This window comes from Grammomys surdaster, unplaced genomic scaffold, assembly GCF_004785775.1.
Source record: "Grammomys surdaster isolate TR1022 unplaced genomic scaffold, NIH_TR_1.0 192, whole genome shotgun sequence".
NCBI classification, from domain to species: domain Eukaryota; kingdom Metazoa; phylum Chordata; class Mammalia; order Rodentia; family Muridae; genus Grammomys; species Grammomys surdaster.
The window spans coordinates 554,111-581,198 of NW_021604637.1; the positions used below are offsets into that span (position 1 = coordinate 554,111).

Here is a 27,088-nt window from a genome sequence, read left to right on the forward strand (position 1 = left end):
AAGTAACCTGGGCACTTCTGTTATTTCTGAAAGTTGAGGAATGAAATGGAATGAAAGATGTGCAATGACTTGTTTGGTATGAAAGGGGTGGCAGTTCTTTTTTTTAAGTTGATTACATTTATTCATTTATGAGAGAGATTGATGGTGGAGCATGTGCTGTGATGCTCATTGGCGTTCTGAGAATAGCTGCGGGAGTCAGCTCTGGCGGGCCGAGGAGAACCAAGGGTGAGGTACCAGCTGATCAGTTTTCTGCCTTAAACCGTAGCCCTCCACTTGTTTCCTGTCAGCTGTTTTTGCTGTTAACTTTCCTTTTGTGCAGCATGGAGGAGGGAATACAACAGTGTTTATTGTGAGGAGGGAAGAAAGTAAGATCATCCTTGTAATGGTGTCTGACCCCAGGATGTGGATTGGTGATGATGTACATTTGTCCTATAAGGAGTCATCAGGATATCACAAATATTAAGACCACTGATTTTTCCTGAGGGGTTACAATCTGGCAGCCACTGACCTTTCTCCCCAGCTGTTTCTTACAAACAGCCTGTTCTCCCGCTTACTCACTTGACCAGAGCTCCCTGGCTTTCTCAGGAAGATCAGGAGCAAAGACATGAGTCTTCTGCTCCACATGTTTTCTGTTTTATTAAATGATCACTCCTTTTTTTTTTTTTTCAGGATTGAGACTCAAACCCAGGGCCTCATATACTTCAGCTGGGCTAAACTCCCAGCTCGAGTTTTGAACTTTAGTATTAATTTTTTCCGAAAGGGAGAAAATAAAATTCATCAACACGTAAGGAATTTTTATGCTATTTTGACTCATCCTGTTACACCACAGGAAACATGTGAATAGTACCACTAGTTTTCTTTTCTTTCCTTAGAACTGGAGAAGGAAGAATAGGTCTCTCTAGGTTTCATCTGATGGTAGAACTTGCTTAGACTTGGGCTAGTTCTTTTGATAAATTAGCTCTATAGGGTTAGTCAGTCATATACTTTATCTTGTTATTCCAACTTAGAAATTGTCTTGCCAGAGCCAGAAGAAAGGCACAGCACCCAGCCGTGATCCTATAACACAGAGGTGAGGGAGCTTCGTCCAGTGAATGAGTTTCAGAATTGGCAGTTTTTAAGAAACAGCTTACAGCTGGAGAGAAATTTAGTTTTTACCAAATTGTAAATATTTCAGGAAGAAAAAGGAAAATTTGAATGATGTCTAGAGCTCTTGACAGTTGTCTTCCTTTAATAAGTAAAAGCTGCTTTTAATTTTCTGAGTGTTGAGAAATTTACCTACAAGGAATTATGCACATTTTAGTGAGTGAAAGTTCATGTGATAGGAGTGGTCTTGCTGTGAGTGCCATTTGTTTTTAGGCTTTCTATTTAGGTCTGCTTTCCCCATTAAATCTGAGGAGCTTGTCAAGTGAGCAATAATTCCTACTGATACCTGCTCTAAACAAGGAAGGTTTGGGTTTTTGCTGGAGTTGTTTATTTGGTATGCCAAATAATTTTAGGTAACTGCTTGCATGATTTAAAAGTTGGTTTTCTTTTAGTTGGTAATTATAAAATTAAAGAATAATACTTATCCAGAGTATAATTCTGCCTTAAAGTATGTCCAACAAGAGAATCTATATTTGTGTTGGTTTATAAATATTGGTGCATCTATTTCTGGATTTTTATGTGGCAGTCATTCTGAAATAGCTCAAAAAATTTACATCTAGAACATTTCCCATATTTCCCCTGGGTTATAGAGGAATGTGATTCTTTTATTTACCAAATCATATGAACATTTTAATTTCTTGTGTGTTTCTGTCACTATGATAGAAAGATACCTCAATGAATAAAGCATAGTCTTACACATTTTAGCTAAGAAATAAAAATGAACTTTAAACTAGTGTTGCAATCAGTGCTGATGCCCAAGAGTCATTGCCATATGTTTCTTTTATATAAAAGTCCTTTATATAAATGTGGCAAATGTATTTCTTGTAGGATTTTGTCGTGGTGTTTTTTTTTTAAAGACAGGAATTTTTCTATATAGCCTAGTCTGTCCTGGAACTTGCTCTGTAGATGAGGCTAGTATAAAACTCAGAGACCTGCCTACCTCTTATGTTCTGAGTGCTTGAATACGGGCATATGCCACCATGCCTGCCTCTGTATTTCTAGTTTGAGAAAAGTCTTTATTAACTTCCACAGAGACTGGACTAGTTTTCATTCCTACCAGCATAGAAAAACCACTGCAATGACAGTTTTAAAACATTGATGAAAAAATCTGAAGAAAGTACTGTGAGTCATAAAGTTCATAAGTTAGAAGAATTAAAATTGTGGCAGTGATAGTGTCCCCATCAAAATTCCAGCACTGTTTTTCATAGAAATGGGGAAAAAAAAATCTTCAAATTCATTTGAAGGCATGAAGATAGCCAAAGCAGTCCTAAGACAAAAGAATATTGATGATTTCAAGTTATATTACAGAGGCATAGTAACCAAACAGTAAGATACTGGCACAAAAATAGGTTAAGCTGGGGCTGGAGAGATGGCTCAGCACTTAAGAGCACTGATTGTCCTTCCAGAGGTTCTGAGTTTAATTCCCAGCAACCACAGGGTGGCTCACTAGTTTGTGTGTGTGTGTGCGCGCGCGTGTGTGTGTGTGTGTGTGTGTGTGTGTGTTTATGTATGTATGAAAGTAAGTAATATCTTGAGCTGATCTGCAGAACAGAACAGAAGGTTACATGCAACCACACAAGCTAAAATCATCTCATTTTATATAAAGATGCAAAAATACATGCTGGAGAAATGACAACTTTGTTAACAAAATGAATGAGATTAGATTTTCTCTTACCCTTCACAGCAAACAACTCCAAATGGATCAGAGATTATAATGTAAGACCTGTAACTCTGAAACTACTAGAGAAACTGTTAAAGCAATAGAGAGATGCAGATTAGAAACTATTAGAGGAAACACTTCAAGATACAGGCATAGGAAAGGGCTTTCTGGGAGTTAGAGAGATGGCTCAATGACTAAGAACACTAACTGTTCTTCCAGAGGTCCTGAGTTCAATTCCCAGCAACCACATGGTGGCTCACTACCACCTTGGGATCCGATGCCTTCTTCTGATGTGTCTGAAAACCATGACAGTGTACTCATATCCATAAAATAAATAAAAATATAATTTTTTAAAAAGGGCTTTCTGCATAGGATCCTAGTTGCCTGGGAAATAAGGCCAACAATTGATGAATTGGACCTCGTGATAAAAAGCTCTGTACAGCAAAGGAAGTAGTTAATTGAATGAAGAGGCAGTCCATCGAGTGGGAGAGATTCATCTGAGAGAATTAATATCTAGAATATAGAAAAAACTCTAAACAATATAGAAACAAACAACGTAATCAAAACATAGGCTCAGGAGCTGGCAGTTTGTGAAAAAAGAAATACAGATGGCCAATAAACATGAAAAATGTTCCAACTTCACTATCCATCAGAGAGATACAGATTAAAGCTATATTGAGATTCATCTTACTCCAGTCAGACTGACAGTCAATTAAGAAAATGAATAGCAACAAATGCTAATTTTGATTTGTAGGTTTTGTGGTATCTTCTGCTTATCCTCAATTTATATTATTCTGATTTTTGTAAGGTATCTTATTTTTCAAGGTCAGCTTGAATTCTCTGTATGATTGTGCATGTGTATGTGTATAGGCCAGAATTTGATGTGGGGTATCTTCTTCATTCATACTCCACCGTATGCTTTGAGAGAGGCTCTCTCACTGAATCTATGGTTTTACTGATTTTTTTTGAAGCCTCTCTAAGACAAATTTAGAGAAAGAAAATTTCCTTTTAAAGATAACATAAATCTTAGCTATACAGTATATTGATTTTTATATATGTTAATTCTCCTATAGTCACCATTCAGCATAAATGATAGAACCTTTGCTACATGCTAAAAGGCTTGATTTTTTTTTTTTGATCAGTATACTACCATTCAGTGGTTAACTACTGTAGAATAATTTTAATCATTTTGCACAGATAACCAGAATCTTTCAAGAGGCATTTTATAGTTAGTTTCTCCTGTGGTTGTTGGCCCATTTGTAAATCCCAAGTGTTGTTAATACCAGGATTCTCTTGAAAGATATCATTGGGTCGAAACCAGAACTCATTAAAACAAAATTTTAGGTTATATTTTAATTTATTTTATGTGTTTTTTCATGGAGGTTAGAGGACAAGTAGTTGCAGTTAGCTTTCTTTCCATTTGGATCAGACTTGGGTTGTAGACTTCATGGTCGCCTAGGCTCTTTTACCGGCTGAACAACCTCACTGGCTTTAGAAAAGGACTTTCTGTTTCTTTTTATATTTATGTGTTTGGTTACTCTGCCTGCATGTATATATGTGTATCACATGCATGGTTGACATTTCTAGGGGTCACAAGAGGGCATTAGATCTCCTGGAGCTGGAGTTAGAGGTGGTTGTGAGCCATCGTGTGGGTTTTGGGAATTGAATCCAGGTCCTCTGAAAGAGCAGCTAGTGCTCTTAATCGCTGAGCTACTTTTCCAACCTCCAATAATTGAGTTAGTTGGCAAGGACCAGTGTTTCTTGAAGTTTTGTGGAGAGTTGGTTCTGTGCAGTATTGCTATAGCTTACATGAAATTGAAAGCAAGCACAAGGTTCTTATGATGTAACTTTACAAACACCGTATTAAATGAAAGTAAAGATTTTTATAAACATGGGAGTCCAGAGTCCTTAAACTATCAGGATTCCTTGTAATTGAGGTAAGGCAAAGTTGAGGAAAGGCACCTGTAGCTGGAAGAATTTATCAATTTACTTAGACCTGGAATCACTGAAGTGGATCTGGTGTCTGGAATTCATGGGGCACCAACTTGGGACAGTGGTTTGACTGAAATTGGTTTACAGATTCAAAAGAAAAACAGCTGGATTGGGATAGCACATGCTTTTAATCCCAGCACTTAGGAGGCAAAGGCAGGAGGATTGCTATGAATTTGAGGCCAGCCTGGTCTACAAATTGAGGTTCAGGATAGCCAGGGCTACACAGAGAAAACCTGTCTTGAAAAACTAAACCAACCAACTAACTAACCAGCCAAACAAACAAACAAACAAACCAGAGGCACAGTGATTTAAGTGAATCAGATGAGCATATAGATATCCCAGTTCCACCAGTATTTAATGCATTACAATGTAAAGATTTTCATTGTCATCATTTAAGATTCATTGAGGTTTGTTTTGTGCAGAGTTCTGGTCAGAATGTAGTATACATGATTAATCTTTCAACTAATTGTTGACATATGAATTAGAGAATATATGTAACATAAACTTAGTGAATCATTTTTTAACATTTTTATTATTTCTAAAAAATTTATCTAATTATATTTTATGTGCATTACTGTAAGGGTATCAAATCTCCTGGAATTAGAGTTACAGACAGTTTGGAAGCCAGTGCTTTTAACCACTGAGCCATCTCTCCAGACTTTTTCTTTTCTTAATAGACTGAACAACTAGTTGTTTTCAGACCTTAGTTTTGACTCACTATTATATACAGATTTGACTCTGCTTCTCTTGAGAGACTTTTAAAAGACACTTACTTGGCTTGTGTCTTTAGGTTGCTCCCAAAGAATTTTTTTTTTTCTGTATAGTATACAACTTTGTTCCTTTGTTGAATTAAATTTCTTAAGAATTGGAATTTATGAGAGCTACATTCATAGCATAAAAATTGTATCCTGTCTGAAAACAGCCAGCGTAAGATAGTGTGAATATAAATTGTAGGGCATTAGAAAGGAGTCTACAGTGCGACTCAGCACAATGTAGAAGGGTGTCTGAATTAAAACTTCCAAATCCTAAGAGAACTCAGGATTTTACCCTGAGATTGATTCAGATTAATCATTATAAAATTCTAAAAAATGATTTTTAAAAATCATCTAAAGTGGAGACAGTATAGACCATGTAATAAGGAAGAGGTCAAGGGTCAATGAGCAGTAGAGATGCCTTCTTGTTAACACGAGGGGATTCTGGGAAGTTGATCTGAACAGTTACCGGACTGGAATTGCACTTGGATCAAGACAGCTCACTGCTGTTCTTTGTTTTGGAAAAATACTGCTTTCTTTTGATTAATTTGCCTTTTTTGAGATAGGATGTCATTATGTAGCTCTTGCTATCCTGAAACTCTTTCTGTAGACCAGGCTGGCCTCAAACCCACAAGAAATCAACCTGCCTCTGCTTTCCAAGAGCTGGGATTTAAAGGCATGTATCATTATACATGGCTCAAAAAAAAAGTTTTTAATGCGGTTTATCTTTATAAAAATTGCATTTTAATGTTCAGTATTTTCTTTAAAACAACAGAATTTAAACCATGATTCCATATTAAGCAGTTAGCATTTCAAGAACATTAACGGATCTATCTGTTGAAAAGTTTTAGTACAAAGATAAAATAGTTGATAATAATTTGACTGTATTTTTGACAAAATTAGAAGTGTGTACTTCTCTATTCTTTCTTTTCCTCATTCAAAAGAAGTAACAAGTCTCAGTACAAGAAGGAATCTTCTAAATGTAACATACTTCGGAGGACAATTTGCACTTGGAGTACTAGTTAGGAAATCAGTATAAGCATTACTTGACTCTCTAGAACTGTTAGAAGGTGGTGTGAGGCAGGCTACCAGTGATGGATAGGGTAGTGGGTACCAGGATTAGAAATCAGAATGCCTCTTCCCAAGCAAGGTGCAAGGTGAACCAGTTGCTAGGAAAAACAAATGTTGATGTAAACATTTTCTTTGTTCCCTCCCTCCCTCCCTCCCTCCCTCCCTCCCTCCCTCCCTCCCTCCTTTCCTCCCTTTCTCCCTCCCTCCCTCCCTTCTCTTCCTCCTCCTCTTCCTCCTCTTCCTCTTCTTTCTTCCTTTGTTTGTTTCTTTTTTCTTTCTTTCCTTTTTTCTTTTTAGAAGTTTAAAGGAATTTTAAATTAGAAATGATACATTGTATGTTGAATTTTAAATATAGACCATAATTGTTGATGTTATTTTATTGGAAGTTTCTGTCTCTCTTTCCCATTTAGCTCTCAAATAAAAGAGATAGAAACCTAGTATTTTAGTTACAAGCTGCACTGTGCTGAGCAGGTTCTGAGCTATAATTTGCCACCCGAGTCCTGCTCTGTTTTATGTGTGTTCCCAGTGCAAGCTTCCTTTGGACATGTGCTCATGGTCCATCCTGCCTCTTGGTGACCTCCTCCTCCTTCTCTCTTCTTCCTCTTGTGTGTTCTTTCATACCTGAAAACCCTCTACTCCAGTCCTGCCTTCCTCTATCTTCTGCCCAGTCATAGGCCCTAGCCTTTTATTAATCAGAGACTAGGGAATGGGGGGTATTCTTTACAGCACGTAGGTTTATACGGTGCCCCAAGATCAAGTTGCAGTCTGGATGGGCACAGAGCTCAGCTTTTAAATACACAGTACACAAGTGGTTAAGAGAGTGTACTACTTTTCCAGACCCTGAGTTTGGATCCCAGCACCCATGTGGGGTTGCTCACAACCTTTTTTTTTTTTTTTGGGGTTTGGTTTTTCGAGACAGGGTTTCTCTGTGTAGCCCTGGATGTCCTGGAACTCACTCTGTAGACCAGGCTAGCCTCAAACTCTCAAACTCAGAAATCCGCCTGCCTCTGCCTCCCAAGTGCTGGGATTTAAAGGCATGCGCCTCCACCGCCCAGCACTCAGAACCTTTTGTAACTCCAGCTCCAGGGGAGACACATGCACACATGTATGCAACTAATTACAAAATACAAATTTTTAAATTTAAGATAGTTGACAGTTAAAATTTTATACACGATTAAGTGAATTAAATTTATTATTTACTTAAAATTTACACGTCTATGATTGAAAAGCTAAATCGCCAGTTAAGTTATGCCTGACTTCAATTGTATTAAGATTTTTTTTTTTCAGAAAAAAATATAGATTAATATGGAAGGTGACTATATTTTTCATCCTATTGTTTCTGGAGTGATGAAGTATATTTTTATCTATAAGACAGTAAGGCACTTTATACAACATGGTAAAAATGTTTATTTTCTCAACAGGACTGAATATTTTGAGTAAGATCTTATAAACTATTAACTAGCGTGAATATACCCATGTTAGAATTGGCATTGAGCTGTTAATATGGGTTACTTTCTGTGGCCATAGTAATTTATTTTAAAGGACTTAAATGTTTAGTAGTTTTAATTTCACAATAAAATTGAACTTAGTCATTTTCTTACCTTGACCTGTTGTTATGATGCTATTTGTTGAAAGGAACCTGTTTCTGTAGTTAGTCTTGCTTAGTGGATATACAAAGGTCATTTTGTCAATTATTGTTCAAGATATCAACATTTGTACTGAGAACATAACCTGTATAGTTTTTTTAGGGCTTCTCAGATTAACTGACTGAAATGGAACAAACAGGTTTTTCCTTCATACTGATGGAAAGGAAGCATTTCTGAAGTCTTTTTCATGGCATAGAAATAGTGTGTATATTTGTGAACTCTGCTTTTGCTGCTTCAAGGTTGAAAACTTTTACATATTTTATATTTTGGCAGTTCAAAATTTTGAAATTTGGTATCACTAATGTTAATATGCATGCTATGCTGTCTGTACGAATGTATGCATGCATACGTGTGTGTGTGTGTGTGTGTGTGTGTGTGAGAGAGAGAGAGAGAGAGAGAGAGAGAGAGAGAGAGAGAGAAAATTGTTGGCCTCTAGAAGACATTAGCTTCCTTAGATAGTATTTTCATAGTTCTCGGTTTGTTATTTAAAGTGACTGTTATCTTTCTTGTTTGAGGTATCAGTTGCTACTAAACCTAGGCTGGGCTGCTTACAAATTCAAAGGCATGCATATAACGTAGGTGACATAGACATATAGTAGTAAAGCATAGAAACCTTAAAATAGCAAAGAGAATACAAATTTATTATTCCCCATTTTTTCCACTGATAAGATGATCTAGCATTTCAACTTGCACTTTCTGTTATGGGGGAGGACCCAAGACCATAAAATTTGCATTTTTATAAAATTGTGTCATATCAGCATTATGAAAACAGCATTTCGGTATACTTTATATTTTCAGAAAAGTTTTATCAATAGAATTGTGTTTGATGTTGAAGAACAATTTTATGGTATCAGTATTTTAATACATCTTATAGTCTAGAGCCTAGTTGATACTAGTAGTTTTGATATACCCTGTGTTATTTTAGGAGTATATTTGTATAGTTTGGGGGGGATGTAGCTGATATTTTTAAAAAATTGTATTAAGGGAAGTTTCTTGTAGAAAACCTAAACATTCACTGAGTGGAGGTAATCATATATGAAGGAACCCTCTGTCTTCCTCTTTTACCCTCATAGTTTACTATGAATAGTCTTGCTTTATTCAACTTCTGTTACATACCTCTACACCTTTCCCCAGTGATGTAGAAGGAAATCCTAGACATTATATAAGTTTACTGATAATTTCAGTCTCTTCCTTTCCTAGTTATGGGCTCAGATCCAAGACCTCTTACAGGATGGGCAAACACTCTTATTTCTGAGCTATATCCCTAGCTCTTCAATGTGTGTCTCAGAGAGAACAGAAAATTCTTTTTCTTATGAGTACAAATTAGCTTTGTTGTAGAGAAAGTCAAGAGTGCTTGGAAACAGGCTGGTCACTGAAGCTTATTATAGTTAATATACATTTAGAAAGATGGATTTATATTACTTGGATATTCGATTATTATAGCGAATCTCAAAGGATTTAGAATGTTGCTTCTATAAATATATCCGTCATGTGACTTTCCTGCCATGTGTATGTGTGTGCCATGTGTATGTATGAGACATCTGAAAGTTTACATTGTCAATAGTTCCTGTCCCTTCCTCTAGAATTGTTACATACTGAGAGACAAGCAGCATGGAATAGTAACATGCAGTGCTGTGTCAGCCTATGCATGAGTCATTAATCCAAGGGAGGTGAAGGAGAGTAATAGGGAAGTAGGAGAAAGAGCGACAGAACAACAAAGAAGGAATATGGGAAGGAGAGAGATGATAGAGTAAGTGTGGCAGCAGAGGTACACAGTACAGGGACATCATACTTTTTCCTCTCATTCTCCACTGCGTCTTGAATTGTGTATTTCTACCTGTCTTCACATTGACTAAACCTTGCTTTACATTTATGATTTGAAAGATTGTCGATTCCTCTCTTACTGAGCATTTTGTTGCTGTTGTATTATGTTCAGAGGTTGTGAGATAAGATTTAAAAGCTGAACTATTTTAGGACTAATTGTTCTGTATTTGTTTTTGTACAAATATTTAGGGTTTATATAAATTAATTCAAATAGTTGGGTACTGCTTATGGGCTGATTTGAACTGTCTGCACTATGGATGAATTATATATTGTAGAAAACATTAACTTTGTACAGACTTTTGCTTCAGATGCTCTTGTTGGAAAATTGTATAATAACTTTTCTTTGTATGTTTTTCTTACTGCTCCATTCTTACTGGATGAAATCAATCCTATTCAAACTGGACTGCAGTTTACAAGATTCCTTTGCAGCTCACCATTGGAGGTAAGAGATTGCTCTCCAATTTTCATGTTAGCATTGCCAGTAGAGTAACTCTGCATGAGTCTTTTTTCAAGCATTTGATAATTTAGGAGTGATTGTCTTAAAACAGTACATTTTTCAATAATAGTAATGGGATGGACACAGCCTTTTTTTTTTTTTTTTTTGCAACTGTTCACCTTTGTAACTAGTCATTGCTCCTTTAGGTATATTTTCTTTCTTGTTAAGTAGGGAGAAGTCAGCCCTAGACTTTATTTCTGTGAACCCTGTGTTGCTTTGTCCCTGCTTAAGTCACTGTTGTGCCTCAGCAGAACTGAATGGGCACAAGCTATCATCAAGTAGGCTTCACCTGCATAAGAGACTAGAGGAACAGAGGACCTGCCTGGCACTGGGCATTCCTTAGAACACAGGCACTATTCTCCATGCTTCCATAGCGTCTCATTTAGTCTTCATCCTGGTTCTCATTTAGAACTCAGAAAGGGATAAACTGTGAGGTTAAAAAAAAGTAACTGGATTATCAGAGAATCAGAATCATGTGAGCTGTGCTTGCAGAAAAGTGTGTAGATGATTGTGGAGACTTAAGAAAAGCAAAGCGCCGTGAATACAGAGGCTGAGTTTGAGTCTCACCAGGGTTGAAGCTGTTTCTTTACTTACTAGCCACATGACACTAGAAGTTAAAATGTCCCTGAGCCGTCTGTTGAAATGAGGCAACATATTTGTGAAAAGAATTATGTTGTTGAAATCTTGTAATATTTTGTATTTTCCTCTTAAGCTACACTTAGCCCTTCATACTCCAATTTATTTATTTTTGTTTTTGTCTTAGCCTTGCCTCTTTCTTTGCGTCTATTGTTTATTTCACTTTAAGAGCCTCCTTTCTCAGTTCCCAGCTTTTTAAATCATACTCCCTTTTTAGGGTTGAGCTGTAGCTTTATATTTTTCTTTTATTTCTTTTTCTTTTCTTTTTTTGTTTTTTTGGTTTTTTGAGACAGGGTTTTTCTGTATAACCATGGCTGACCTGGAACACTCTGTAGTCCAGGCTGGTCTCAAACTCAAAAATCTACCTGCCTCTGCCTCCCAAGTGCTGGGATTAAAGGCATGTGCCACCACTGCCCGGTGCCTTATATTTTTCTTATTATTTTATTTTTAAAAATAATATTTAATTTTAAAATAAATAAATAATAAATAAAAATAAAATAATATTGAAAATAAAATTTATCTTATTTATATGAGTACACTGTAGTTGACTTCAGATGCACCAGAAGAGGGCATCAGATCCCATTACAGATGGTTATGAGCCACCATGTGGTTGCTGGGAATTGAACTCAGGACCTCTGGAAGAGGAGTCAGTGCTCTTAACCACTGAGCCATCTCTCCAGCCCCTAGCCTTATATTTCTTCTGAGACCATCTCTGGTCACTTTACACATAGAGAGTTCCTTTTTCTGTTCTATGATGTTGTATTCATTTGATAAGTGAAGCTATTCTTCTCAATAATGAGTGATGACCTATGGCAAGTTTGAATCATCACCATGGGAAATGGACCAGACCAGAGAAGTTGGTACCAACAGGTTTAGTCACATTTTCTAATCCTTCAGCCTTAAGATGAAGGCAAAGAATAACAGTGAAAGGGTGCTGGGCTGTGAGTTGAGGGGGATGTGGGTGGGCTGTGAGTTGAGGGGGATGTGGGTGGCCTGTGGAAAGTTAATTCTTCTGGGCTGCTACTTTTCAATCTGAAAATGGGAGTAACACAAGGTTGTTATAATTTAATGAAGTGATTTGTGGTCAACACTGAGCATAGTACAGGAAACAGAATTTTAAATAGTAAGGTAGAAATAAATCATAAGATTCTTGGAGACAGTATACATTCTGTTATCTGCTGAAGTTGAGGAAATGCTTTCTGACCATAGAAGTAAGAAGTATCAGACAGAAAAGGCTAGAAAATTTTGTTTGGCTGTAAAGAGACTTAATTTTATACATGAAAATAAATGTAGCTAAAGGTAATTCAGAGCTTAGAGAGATGGCTCACTTGCTGCTCTTATAGAGGACCTGGGTTTGTTTCTTAGCATTTGCTTAGTGGCTCACAACTATCTATAACTCCAGTTTCAGGTAATCCAAGACCCTCTTCTGTCTTCTTTGGGCAACAAGTGTGCATAATGTACTTATACATACATGTACACAAAATACTCTTACACATACAAATGAATAAATTGTTGAAAACCAAGGCAGTGTAGGAAAACGAAAAGGATTATTTAATATTTTAGAATCAATAAAAATCTCTGCTATCTTGTATAAAGTTATATTAAATACAATAAATAGTTGAAAACTAAGTGCAAATGATAAATGATAATGTGATTGTGTATTAGTAATATGAGAAATGCAGCCTAAAATAGTGAAGTTAGGCAGTGTCGCTTCCACGTGTAGGATTTTATAAGGAGGCTAAAGTTGAAGCTTAATGCTGTGAGACTCTATACAGTTCCTCATGTTATGTGACCCCAACCATAAAATATTTAATTGCTACTTCATAACTGTAATTTTACTACTGTTATGAATCAAATGTAAATATCTGATATTCAGGATATTTGATGATAGTGTGATCCCTGTGAAAGGATCATTTGACCCCCCAGAGGTGTCACAACCCCCAGGTTAGGAATTGCTGATTTAGATGATGTTGACCATTTGTAAAAATGCTTTTAAATGGGTCTCACCAATAAATTTCTCTTAAATGTAAGTTAAGTGGGAAGAGGACCTTGTTTCTCCATGATAACATTTTTAATTAAATGTAGTAAGTTGTACATAGTAGACAGTGCTTTAGTAAATACTTGTTTGGATGGGTTAACGGATGGACGGATGGATGGGTTGGTGGATGGATGGAGAGATGACTGAATGAAGTTGGTGTACTGAATGAGGCTAGTTGAAGCAGACTTTTATTCATAATTTGACAGTATTCATCTGACAGCAAATGAAGTTTACTGTTTGTATTTTAATATACTTAGCTCTCTTGTCTTCTCAGCTTGAATGAGCCTACTTGAGATTAGAAGCTCTGTCTTTTTATCTTTGGATGTTATTAGTTGTAGAAAGGGCTTAGAGTTTACCAACTACCCTACAGTGGACCAACCAGTAAAGATTTTAAAATATCTGGTCACTACTCTGGCTAAATACTGGGCTGAGTGTATGGAATCTGTAGTTTTGGGTAAAAAGTGTAAAGGATCATGATCAAAATGGAGTGATAGCTTGTTATTTTCTGTTAGTTTTCTTTTCTTGGTGATTTGAAGATGTGTTGCATCTTGGCAAAGTTGATTTTCAAGACAAATTTTTATTAGGCTTATGGGTATACAGGAGGAAGATGAAATAATTTAAGATCCTCACCCTCCCTGGATTCTCTAGTAAATACCCTGAGGCTTCTGTTCTAATGACTATTAGCTTGGAATTCCACAGATGCTGCCATCTGAATGGCAGCCATCCCCAAATCTCCGTCAGTAGCTTTGAGCTCAGTCAGGATTTGGTTCCATTTCACTACACTGTCTTAGAGGCAAACCTAAGCAAGGCAGGAGAAGGCTGGAAGCCTCTACATGTTTAATTTTACTGTTAAGCTTATGTATTAGCCAGAGATAGGTACTTTCCTAATTTTAGAAAATAAGAATAATTCCAGTAGAGACAGTAAAATGTGGGAGACTTTCAGTTCGCATAGCCAACTTTTTTTTTTTTTTTAAACTTTATTTATTTATTTATTATAAGTACACTGTAGCTGTCTTCAGACACCCCACAAGAGGGCATCAGATCTCATTGCAGATGGTTGTGAGCCACCATGTGGTTGCTGGGATTTGAACTCATGACCTCTGGAAGAGCAGTCAGTGCTCTTAACCACTGAGCCATCTCACCAGCCCCTCGCATAGCCAACTTTAAGCTTCACTTTGTCCATAAGAAGCCATGGGCCAGGCCCCTTTGTTGTTAAGTCCTAGCCACTTAACTGACACATGAATCTAATGAAATTGTCAGATCATAGTAATTATGTCAGTAATCTGATATATTGTCACTTGACTGGACCATGTGTGGAGAGTCAGTTACTTCTCTCTGTGGGATTTATGCATTTCATTCATGACGACTAATAACACTCATTAAGCTTTATGGGAAAAGAGCTTTTATCACATTGTCAAGCCAGCCAGTGCATTTCTATTATATTTCCAATTGTGTGTGATTGTGTGTAGCTGCTGATGTACACTTCCCTGCTAGGTTTAGGAGACTCGCCTTATGGACATTTCTTAGTCTGAGTTACATTTTGTGTGGCACCACTTACAGATGTCTTCAATTAAATGCAGGTAAGTAAATGGGATTAGGTATCAGAGGTCACGAGATTACTGACATTCTCTGTAGAGTCAGACTTTGCCAGTCAGTCCAGTAGGCTGTGGTTTCCTCGTCATGTTTGGAGAACAGAGGGAGCTGCAGCATAAGTAAACACACATTAGATCATGTGTCAGTATGGGGACTTGGGCATCTCTTCAAGTGTATCCTGATCCTTCATTTCAGATTCAAGTACTCTCTGTTAAGAGTTATAATACTTACTTACTGAGAAGCTAGTATCACAAGACTTTGCTTATCACATTCCTTAATTCGTACAGAATATCTACCTTTCATGATGAAAATTGACCACAGACTGGTAGATCAGACTAGCTAGGGGCTGAGAACCCCAGGTAACAGCATGGGTCAGGAAAAGCAAGGTGGGAGGGAGACAGAATGGCACTATTGTGAGATGTTCACATTCAAGATTCTTACTTGAAGGAAGCTAGTAATCAGAGTAGGATTTATGAACCTTACCACTGTATTTTGTTGTGAGGTGCACTACATTTTGTTGTGAGGTGCTGTGTGGCTCTGATCACTGTTGGAAGCTTAGCTGCACTTCTAGCTGCTGCCCACTAGATGCCAGTAGCACTCCGTTCACCAATATGATAAGAGCTGTAGATAATGACAGACTGCCAGAAGTCCCGAAGAGGCGAAATTGTTCCCTCGTGAAAACCATTATGAGATGTGTATTATGTGTATTACAAAGAGATAATGTTAATGAGACAGTAGTGAAGATAAGATACAGTAGTAGATTGTTTTCAGTTCAGTAAAGATTTAAAAAATGTAGGAAAAGTGAAATAAAATAACTGGAACAAATATAAAAAACTGTAAGACCAATGTCAAGATGGCCCTCTTAAATTCAGTTATTTATTACATTAAATATAAAAGCCTAAATCAAACTTGGCTGCATGGGAAGTTTTATTTTTGCATTGTTGCAAGCTTTTTTGACTATACATGGCTGTATTACATTTAAAATTTTTACATTTTTGTTTTAGTTAAATTTCAATAACTACATGTGGCCAGTGGTTATGTTGTTGTATAGTGTAGGGCTACATACTCCATTTAAAAATTAGAGATTGCCAGACTGGATAAAAGAATATAAAACAAGCTCTATGCTTAAATATGAAGATGCAGATGACTTACAGGTAAAAGGCTGCAGTAAGCTGTTCCCATGGATATTTACCGTAAGAACATTGGATGGGCTATCTTTAAATCAGACTAAGTAGTCTTTGTCTGCTAGAAACCGAAGACAGAAAGATGCTTCATAATGAAAAAAAGGTCAAATATATTCTAAAATGTGATCCATTAAAAAGAACACACTTAAAATAAAAATAAAAACCAGTAGAAGTGAAAGAGAAGGAGAAATAGTCAAATTAGTGACTCTTAAACATTTTAGGACAATTTCTTGATACTTTGAGAGAACATTTAGACAAAGTTAGAAATAATCTACAAGACTTGAACAATGTGGTCACAGTTTTATTTAATTGACATCTATCGATACTACACTCTTCAGTGACAAAAGGCCACGTTTGAAGTCAAGCAAGTCATAAACTACAGATAACATGGTTCATTTGTAAAGCATTCCTGCTTTAACTGGCTTCCCAGCTGCTACTCTTTGTGTTTTGTTTCTCTCAGTACTAGAGATTGGATCCAGGGCATGGGAATAGCCTGGGCAAGTACTCTGCTACTGAACTACATCTCCTTCACGGCCCCCTTTCAAAATCTAAGTTAGCACACAGAATGATGTCTCATTGTGACATTTAAAATAGGTACATTTTCAAGTACACCATGCCAGAGCATATTCTGGAGTATTTTACGAAGTTCACTAAATTGAAGAGGATGGAAAATGTAATTAAATGTCATCAAGAACCAGCAGAAACAATAGCACTCTAGAACAGAGTATCTAGTTAACAGTAGAACCTAGTTAAAAGTGGGTAACATACTTAATATTGTGCTTCTCCAGAGGAGACAGATGTCTAGAAAACACAAGAGAAACAGTCCATTGATATTCATTTGGGAAATGGAAGTTAAAACCAGAGAGAAATCACCATGAACTCACTAAATGAATAGAATCAAACAGCAGACAGGGATTGGCACAATGTGGAAAATTAGGACTCAATTACATTACTGGTAGGAAAGCAAAATGCAAAGCCATGGTTCCGCTGTTTTTCAAAACATCACAGTTACTTTATCATTCCGAAACTTACTTTTTTGATTATGTCTAAGTGAAATAAAAATATGTATCTTCATAGATAATTGTACATGAATGATTATACCAGCAATATTCATCATCGCCAGAAGCCAGAAAGAATTTCAACTTCTGTCAGCTGGTTAGTGAGCACAGTGCAATCAAAAGGAACGGGGATGAATCTTAGCGAGATTGTGATAGATGGCATGAGTTAGACACAGACTGTACTGTGTTGACCTCTCTGAGGTCAGCATTGAAATTGATATGCTGTAATTAATATCTTAGTACTATTTTGTTAATTCTCATAATATTAGCTAACAAGCCATAGATACTCTTAAAAGCTCTCAAACCATTTTTCAAGATTTTTTTTTGAGTGGGGAACTGTTTGGCTTTCTGAAGAGACTTAGGAAAACACTCTGGGAAGACACAGGAATTTCACTTCTCTTCTGTCAGCATAATATTGTGAGGCAGCTTCCTGTGGTAAGATATTGCTAATGGCCAGAATTTGGGAAGAGAAGCTGTAGGAGGGAGAGAACTGAGAGAAGCCTTGGAAACATGAGGGGAAGGGGCTGAGTTGTTAAGCTGGAGTTTGGATAATTTTTCTAAGTGTGGAATACACTGATGACCAGATATGCTGAGAGCTGGCATGAGCTGGAGTATTGTGGAGACGGGGCTAGCCAGTGAATTGGTGGGAGCTTTTACCTGTTTCAGTCTAGTGCCTAGGCCCAGCTTAATTTGAAGAGGTAAAGCCCGGAAGCAGGAGGTACTTAGTGAGAGCATAGTTATTTGTAGGTGATGGTCAGCAGTCTGTTGGTGATAAAGAAAAATCAGAAGAGGAAGACAAGGCCATGGCTTGAACTACTGGGCCAAACCAGAGAGGAGCAGGGTTTTGTTACTTGTAGCTGTATATGTTAGGAAAGAATCTTGTAGTTTCAGATTGTGTTCCATATACTTGAGTTGGGAATTGAGTGTTTTTACTCAACGGCACCAATTAGAAATCTGGAACAAAAGCACTAGATTGTCACTTAATAGCTGTCTCCTTTTCCTTGCATCTAAGGCTTGTTGGGCAGGCCTTAGTTCTGGCTTGGGCAGAGCTGCCAGTAAAGTCAAACAGTTGAACTGAAGACATTCTTTCTTGTCTTGAGTTTGCTGTGGTAAGTACAATGTAAGCGTCTTGCATATGAGGCCACCTAGTGCTCCTGAAGCTGACTGGTCAGGAGGTGAGTGTTCTTCAGTTAGGTTTTGGACATCACATGATTGTTGAGACAGTATAAATTGAAAATGTGTGTCGCTTAGTGAAATGAAATGACAATTACTAAAGTCTTCCTTGAAAGAACCCCAGGGTGACTAAAATGTAAAAGTTGATTTTGAGACTAAAGGAAGCATGCTTAAAATAGAAATTTGAACACTAAATAGAAAAATGTCACAAATTTGTCTTGTTTAAGATTTTTCTGCACAAACTCAGGTTAGTTTAGGATCTTAAAAATTCAAGATAATTTCTTTTTCTCAGCAAGTAGAAGTATTCATCATCACTCCCAAGACCTTTTTAGCTGTGTTCAAAATTAGGGTCATCTTCCCTGACAGTTTTCATTGCCCATTAGTTGTGCGTGAATGCTTCAGAAAAACCTTGAATAGTAAATCCTAGGGTGGATTAGTCTCCATGGGGACATCAGTCTTGTTTGATCTCGGCATTCATTGAGTTCTCAGTCTGCTCTGTCACCATGGAATATGTTTCCTGTAGGAAGGACTGTGAGAGCAGGAGTTGCTGGATGAACCTCAGTAGGGGAAGCTCAGACCAGTCAGTCACTCTGCAGTCCACGGTTGTGGTGCAGTGCTCAGTAAATACTGTCTGGTTTGTAGAGTTAAAGCTTGGAATTCCATTACTTTTGGTAAATCATTTGGAAAGTGCCTTACTTTGTAAAGTCTTTATTGAGAGAGTTAAGATTTAAAATACACAAAAATCAGATTAAGGCAAAGCATTTAGCATTAACAATTTATTTTTTATCTGTAAGTTCTATAATAATAAAAGCTTTTTTTTTCTTCCTCTATTTGTATATTTATTAAAACCATTTGTGGTTAATCCTTTATCAGTAATTTTAAATCCAGTGATACTGCTTATATAAGAAGATATTACTTTTTTCTTAAATTAAAAATTTCATGCCAATGGATTTATCCAAAGAGTTGCCTTAGTTATGTATATTTGAATTTTTTTAAATAACATATTTATTTTTATTTTATGTATATTGGTGAGGTCATCTGTGTGATGGTGTCAGATCTCTTGGAACTGAAGTTACAGACAGTTGTGAGCTGCCATGTGGTTGCTGGGAATTGAACCTCAGTCCTCTGGAAGGATAGCTAGTGCTCCTATCCACTGAGCCATCTCTCCAGCTATATTTGAATCCTTAAAATTGCTTCTAAGCTGTTAGTTTCTATGAGGAGTTTGTTTTCTGTGAATTTGAAGACTGATTTATATACCTTCCTGCTTATCTCTATAAATCAGCTTCACAGAGCTAATACTTGAATGCAATTTAATATTGCCTGGAAGTGGGGAATCATAGAAATAGAAGTAAAAGAAAGCTTTTCTGTTTATGGACAGACATGTAAAAAACTCTTCAGTTTTGTAACTTTAGCAATATGTCAAACACAGTGGTTTCAGGTAACAAAGAGCTGTTTTATTAATTGATTAAATTTATAAGTACACAAATAAAAATAGTAAAAAACCCAGATTTTCCATTTTTTGGTTGTTCAGAAGAGAATAACTCTTCGTCATCCATCCAGCAGAGATGTGTCTTCAGATCCAACTCCTAGTACAGTAGTGGCAACATAGTCCTGGTCCTGAATATGGTAATGCAGACCCTGGCAGTAAAGAGGAAGACACAGCAAGAGCGAGCAGTGGCTGCACTGCATGGGAGCCACTTTAGGGCGTAAGGACCAGGGTGCGTGACTGAGTGCTTCTCCTGTATCCTCCATCCAGGGAGCTCATCTGAGCTTCTCACAGAATGACCTCTAGGGCTCTTAACTACAGGTTTTAAAAAGATAAGACAATAATCTTACCCAGACATTGTAAACACATGTCTGACTTAATTGACATGTTATTTGCTATAAAACCAGTAGACATTAAAATTGTTTCAAAGAGCGTTTGCAGATAATTTAATGAAATAGGGGATTGAGATTTGATTGCTAGATAGGCTAAAGCAACTACTAATTATCTAACATTAGGTAGTATTCATTCCCCTCAAAGAAATCTCCAGGTTAACCTCTGTCCCTACAGAGCTGTAAAATAATATACTCAGAAGAAAATCAGTAGTAGGTTTTTGTGTCCTAGCAGAGGAGTTTGGGAGAGGTGGCTTTGCATTGCTTTGGAAGGGAGGAGGACTCCGATTCTGTCCTCTGAAGTCTTTCCCCTGCTCACCTTTAGCCCCTTTGGAAAATTCTCTCAAATGACTTCCTCTTTGCTAATTACTCTGAGCCTAGCGTGTCTGGGGCATCATGGAGGCACAGGAAGGCAGGTGGGTGAGGAGACAGGTGCATTTTGTTAGGATAAATAAGCACTCATTTGGGGAACAGTTTGGCTGAAAGTGAGAACTAGCCTATTAATATTCATGTCATCACTACATGGTGCTTTGGAATCGGAAACTGCACTGTATAGCTCATTAATCACCAAAGCTCAGCCATCTTTCCTCTGAATTCAAGGTAAATTTTCTTTTGTATAGCTGAGGAGAGCTTTATTATTTTTTCCTGTTATCAGCTAAATCCTTGAAACGGAGGATATTGTGAAAATTTTCTGATTCATTCTTTTGCACAACCTAAACTGCAAACTGCAGACTTGGAAAGAAACATTAAGTATTGCTAACACCATCACTGACGGACTTAATAAGGAAATAAAAGGTAGCAGTTGTAGTTTACATGACTTTGCTCTTAAGTGCCCACTAACTGTAATTGTGTAAACACGAGGTCTTTGGGAATGCACCATTCAGACTGAACAAAAGTTGGCCTAAGTTTGCTTATTGGTCTCCTTTTATTTGTATCTTATCATTTGTTTCTCAAAACTGAAATAGAAGGCAAATGTTACAAGTCCTGGTTTTTGTTTGTTTTTGTTTTTTACCTTATAGTTTGTAGGCTCCTTGTATTTTAAAGACAGAAAAAAATGTGGCTTATGCCTTGCTGCATGTGTCAGAGGATCCTCAAGACCAGTGCTGTCTTCGTAGTGCTGAGATACCGCTAGTCTTCCTTACTCACTTCCTCATGAGTGGACAGGCTGTTTTTTTCTTTTCTTTTCTTTTTTTTTTTTTTTTTCGAGACAGGGTTTCTCCGTGTAGCCCTGGCTGTCCTGGAGCTCACTCTGTAGACCAGGCTGTCCTCGAACTCTCGAACTCAGAAATCCGCCTGCCTCTGCCTCCCAAGTGCTGGGATTAAAGGCGAGCGCCACCACCGCCTGGCGACAGGCTGTTTTTCTAGAGGCTTCATGATGCCAGTGGATTAAATACACAGGCAGACATGAGACTCAGGTGGTCTTCTGATACAGATTTGAAAAAAATGCAGAACCATGTAACTGTCCTCTTGCATTGTTTTTTTTTGTTTGTTTTGGAAAGTGCAGTATCTTTTCCCCTATCACAGACTGAATGAAATATATTGAACTTATTGTTATTTTTAAATGAATTATTAGATATATTTTTAAAAATCTCACTTTTGATAAATTGGTAATATCTGTAAATGTATTCCATTAGAACTCTTTGGAGTTCTCTCTACTTTTCTAAGTATAAAGGAGTTTTGAGACCTGTTACCTTACATGATGTCTGTGGCTTTAAGGCAGATAGCCCTTTACTTTCTTTTTTTCTCAAATAGTGTGTTTTCATATGTAATATGCAGTTTTTTCTCCCACTGTGTTTGTGACAGTTGAGCAGTGTTGACAAAAGGCCTTAGCTAAAGAGATTTAAGACATGTGATAGCCACACATTAATGAAGTGGTATTCTCAAGTTAGTAAGCATTGATAACATGGGGATGCTTCTTTAGCAAGGGCTTCTGAGCTTCTTGAAAAAAGGGGCTGTTATTTTCAGACTTAGCTCTTTCTGATCTCATTGAAATGATCGTGGAAGAGGAGAGCGGGGCATGTCCGACCTTTTTGATGTTGTGACATGATGATGTCACCTACAGAGTTCACACTAGAGAACCAGGCAATTGAATTAGAGAAGACAAAGAAACAAAAGAAAGAAAACAACACCGGGCCTGCTTTATGCACATCTTATGTTTCCTTGGCTTCAGGGCAGAATATCTATGTAAATTTGATATTTTTCTGCATGGGAAGTTTCTCTTTGTTCTTTTATTATTTTTCAGTGATACATAGTAGGGGTACATGGATTTTATACTCGGGGTTATAGATCACTTTTATTTTGTTGCTTAAAATAGTGTAGTAATAAATTAGCTCTCTCAGTTAACTCCTGTGCTTCTCTGAGTGGATCAGTTGCTTGAGTACTGACACCGGGATCCAGTAAGCTCATTTGTGTATTTTCTACCCAGTCCTAATGTCAGTCATTTCTTCTAGCACTGGTTTCTTTGATTGCAGAAAGTGTACCAAGATCTTGGTAGTAGGGTGTGCTCATTTCTCCTTGGGTGTTTCTTTCAGGTCCTCTCAGCTTACAGAAAAAGGAATGTGTGTGTATAGTAACTCTTGATATGCACATCCTTAGAGTATGCACATTTCTGTGTGTAACCATCTGTGTTTACAGCAAGCCAAGCATGCGCTCTCACATTCAGCTGTAATCCATCAGCACTTGGATCACTCTAGCCACAGCAGTGAGAACCCTACCACATGCTGTCTGTCTGTTTAATTGTTTGTTACACATACAGCAGTGTCAGAATTGTTAACCTGTGCCCCATGGGAAGCAGTTTTCTCAAAGTGTAGTAAGTACACGTACTTCCTTTTGTTTTCACCCTCACAGACCGCTTCCAGACTTGGTTATTTTACCTCTTTTTCTCTACTCAGCTCTTTCAGTAAGACTCTTCCATACATTTGTACTACAGTTACATTTTATTGTTAAGTTTATATGCCTTCATAAGACCTTCTAAATGATTTGCAGAATTTTGCATAATTAATATTTACTCTCACTTAAAGTGCTGAGTTTTGATAAAAATGCTTAACATGATGTCTTTGCCTTAACATGATGTCGTCTTTGCTATTATGGTATCATACAGAACAGTCTTATCCCCTAAAAGGGCTCATGTTTCATGTATATGACTCCATCACCAAGACCTCTCAAACTCTTGACAATAGGCTTGCTGCAGTTTTGATTGGGATTGTACTGTCTGTGCAACAACTTGAAAAGAACTGTTATCATAACAGTTTTAATCAAGAAAAATGTGTTGGCTGGAGAGATGGCTCAGTGGTTAAGAGCACTGGCTGCTCTTCCAGAGGTCCTGAGTTCAATTCCCAGCAACCACATGGTGGCTCACAACTATCTGTAATGGGCTCTGATGCCCTCTTCTGGCGTGTCTGAAGATAATGACAGTGCTAAAATAAACAATAAAATCTTTTTGAAAATGTGTTGTTCCATTTATTTAGGTTCTTTGACTTCCTTCGTCAAAGTTTTGTATTTTGCAGTGAATAGAATCCATACATGTAAGCTTTAATCTTAGCTTTCTTTTCATTGTGTTTTTAATCTTACATTCCCGTCATTGTTATTATAAAGGAAAAGAATTGAATTTCACATCTTAACCTTTCAGTCTACGCTTTGCTATAATTACTTATTAGTTACAGTTTTTCTCCATTCTTTGGGAGTTTTTACAGTCAATTCATCTGTAAAGGGTTGATTTTTCTCTTCCTTACTCTGAATTAATCCCCTTCTCCTTGTCCCTCTCCTTTTCCTTTCCTTTCCTCTCCTCTCCTTTCTTTCCTTTCCTTCCTCTCTCTCTTCCTCCTCTCCATTTTTTTTTTTTTTTTGTTCCCTTCTCCACAGCCATTCTCCCTCAGGACTTGCAAATGCCAGGCAAATACCTTATCACTCACCTACTTCCTCAGCTCCTTTATTCCCTTCCTCTCTCTCATTATATTAACTAGGGCTATAAATCTGATACTAATAGGACCCGGCTATCTTCATAATCTCAAGTGGGGAGAGAGAGAAACATCCAGTTTCTTACTGTTAAGTACACTGTTAGCTTTGCTTTTTATGGATGTTTTTAAACAGCTTGTGTCGTCTCTTCCCTGTAGCTTGTAGAAGGTTTTGGTCAGCTGTTGGAATGTGTCACATATTTCCTGATTAATGAACTCTTACTGTTTTCTTTGTGTAGTCCTGTGGATGAGGTGGGTCGCATTAGTTACCTTTCTCTCTTTATGTTTTCCCTTTCTTTTGTTCTTTTCTCTTCCTTGCCTTATTCCTCCCCCTCCTCCCCTCTTCTTCTCTTTCCCATTTTTCTCTTTATTTTTAAATATTGAGTTTTTCATGCTAACTCATTCTTTATCTGGATGATGGTTACAGCAAATCAAATTTTAGGACTTATTAACTCAAACAAAGTAAAAGCTTACTTAGATTATGAGATCTTTTTAATATAAAGAAAGTGACTCCCTGCTGATGTTTCTGTATCTGCTTTTTTATAGGCAGAGCACCCTGCTAATGGACCAGAATGTGGTTATGGCTCTTTTCACCAGCAGTACTGGCTTGATGGGAAGATCATTGCTGTGGGGGTGATAGACATCCTCCCATACTGTGTGTCTTCTGTGTATCTGTACTATGATCCTGATTATTCATTTCTGTCTTTGGGTGTCTATTCAGCATTAAGGTAAGACTGCTTTGTACAGTTGTAATGAATGACACCAATTTGTCTATATTTCATTGCATAATAGGAGGAGTCCTTTTTTGATAGTATGTTAATTTGCTGGTACTATAGCCCCATAGCTGTATATTAATTTTTAAATGTAACAGTTTTAGGGAGCTGGAGAGATGGCTCAGCAGTTTAAAGGATAGGAATTCAGTTGCCAGTACTCTTAGGTAGCTGTTGACAACCGTGTTGTAACTATAACTCCAGAGAACCCTGCTGGCCCTCATCTGGCCTCTATAGCAGCTTGCATGTAATGTGTTTGTGTGTGTGTGTGCTGGGGAGAGTAAAATAAACCTTTCTCAAAAAGATAACAGCTTTAGAAATGATGCCATTGTTTGATGGTAATTCTTTAGCTTTTAATGTTTTTATATACTCTGTGAATATAAGAAATCATTGTGGATTCCTGTGAGATTGCTTAGCAGGTACAGTGCTTTCTGGGTAAGCCTACTGTTTTGAGTTTCATCTCTAGGACTCATGTAAAGATATATATATGCATATGTATATGTATATATATATATATATGCGTGCACATATGCTCATCTTGACATTGCCTACTTGATATTTTTCTTTTATATTAATATATCAACAAACTTTTATTATACAAGGTTTGTAACTGATCTCTGTTCTTTAGATGAAACAGTTTAAAGGCTAGACTATCTTAGAGGTAGTAAAAGTAGTTAAATTCAGGCTGTATTTTGGAGATAGAGCCCAATGACTTGACTAGTTGAGGGTGGCTCATGGATTTGAGTAAGTGGCAGTGCAGTGATCCATAGTAGGCAGGGCTGAGAGAACAAGTGCCATCTTGACTAGCCGGTGTTTGGTCCAGGGCTGTTGAGTGTGGGTGGCTGTGGTGTGTTGGGGTTTGCTTGGATTCATAATTCTTTCCTCATTTTGAGTCTTGAAAATTGATTAGTTCTAGGAACAGTAACACTTATTCTGTCAAACATTTTAAATATTTTTTTGGATAACCTTTCAGAGATTTAAATTTGTACTTGAAAAATGAACAGAGTATTCCATCAATTAGTACTTAGGTTGAGATTGGAAAATTGTGAGTTTGAGGCCAGCTGGGCTACAAAGCAAATTATGAGCTAGGCTACACTACAAAATGAAACCCTCACTGAAGATAAAAGCTCTTGAATGTTATATATCCATTGCTACTATTATAAATAAAAAAGAACAAGAAAGAAAACTTTCAAAAGGCAAAAAATGTTTTTCATGCTTTAGAAATTATTAACACTCTCCTATACAGCCTGCTTATTCAGTTGGACAAGTAGGGAAGTGTAGCAACCTGTTTGGGTCAGTCAGCAGGGTCTCCAGCGCAGGAGTGAGGTTGCACACTTCCAATTCCCGCTGTGTCCTTCACTGTATCCCGCTTACTGGAGCCCAGTGCTGAGGCACCACTTTGTAGCTGCCTGTTCTGCTGCTCCGGTCCGTGGGTCAGGGCCTAGCAAGAGAGAGAGTGGGGATGGAGACGCGAAGGATGGAGACAAGACAGGGAGTCTGATCAAGTCTCGTTCATTGGAAGGAAATCCTGGATATTTATACCCTTTACCACGTGCCTTGCCCTCGTGGACAAGCACAGCTGAAGGCTCTACGTCATGTGCCTTGCAGCGTGGATATCATGTGCGCCTTGCAGCTGGTGGCACTAAACAGCAAAACAAGATATGTGAGAAAAACAAGATGTTTATCAGAGTGTGCTCAGCTGTTTCGGGCTGTTGAAAACAAGTCTCTTGTCAGGGTATATGGCCTGAGATGGCTGCAAAGATGATGGCCACTTTCGGCTAGGAGTCGGCTCCCAACAGGGAAGCATTGTGCCAAGATTTTTCTTACTACAAATTACAACCACTTCACATATAAGCCTTGCAGTGAAATCTCCACTTGTCTGATTGAGCACCCCTCACTCTGCTAACAAATAGAAAAGGCATGGAGAGAGGGTGTGCTATCAGTCCTCCCTCTCATTTTAAGGGAATTGTGTATCCACTGTGCTACACAAAGAGTTAGGAATCATATATGCCAGAGGGGCTGTCTGTAAATGCATATATAATTTTCCCTAAAATTTATTGGCTATTAAATTTTTAAAATTTTGTTGTGCTGTTAAAACAGCCCAGGTTCCTTGAACATTCTAGGGCATAGTGAGTACCTTTATTTTACGTCATATTGGTTGTAGATCAGCTCTTTTTCTGATTAAAGTATAAAATCTGAACTTAGAAGTTTTTATTTGAAATAA

General features: G+C 37.4%; 1 protein-coding gene across 4 annotated transcripts in view; it reads left to right on the forward strand.

The window, feature by feature from the left end:
• The window catches only part of Ate1 (arginyltransferase 1), a 115,962-nt gene that overhangs the window by 21,584 nt on the left and 67,290 nt on the right, over window positions 1–27,088 (forward strand). For all 4 annotated transcript variants that reach the window (XM_028769396.1, XM_028769395.1, XM_028769393.1 and 1 more), the window contains exons 8-9: window positions 10,498–10,530; window positions 24,641–24,822. In XM_028769396.1, coding sequence (XP_028625229.1) covers window positions 10,498–10,530; window positions 24,641–24,822 — 215 coding nt within the window. The remainder of the gene's footprint in view (window positions 1–10,497; window positions 10,531–24,640; window positions 24,823–27,088) is intronic.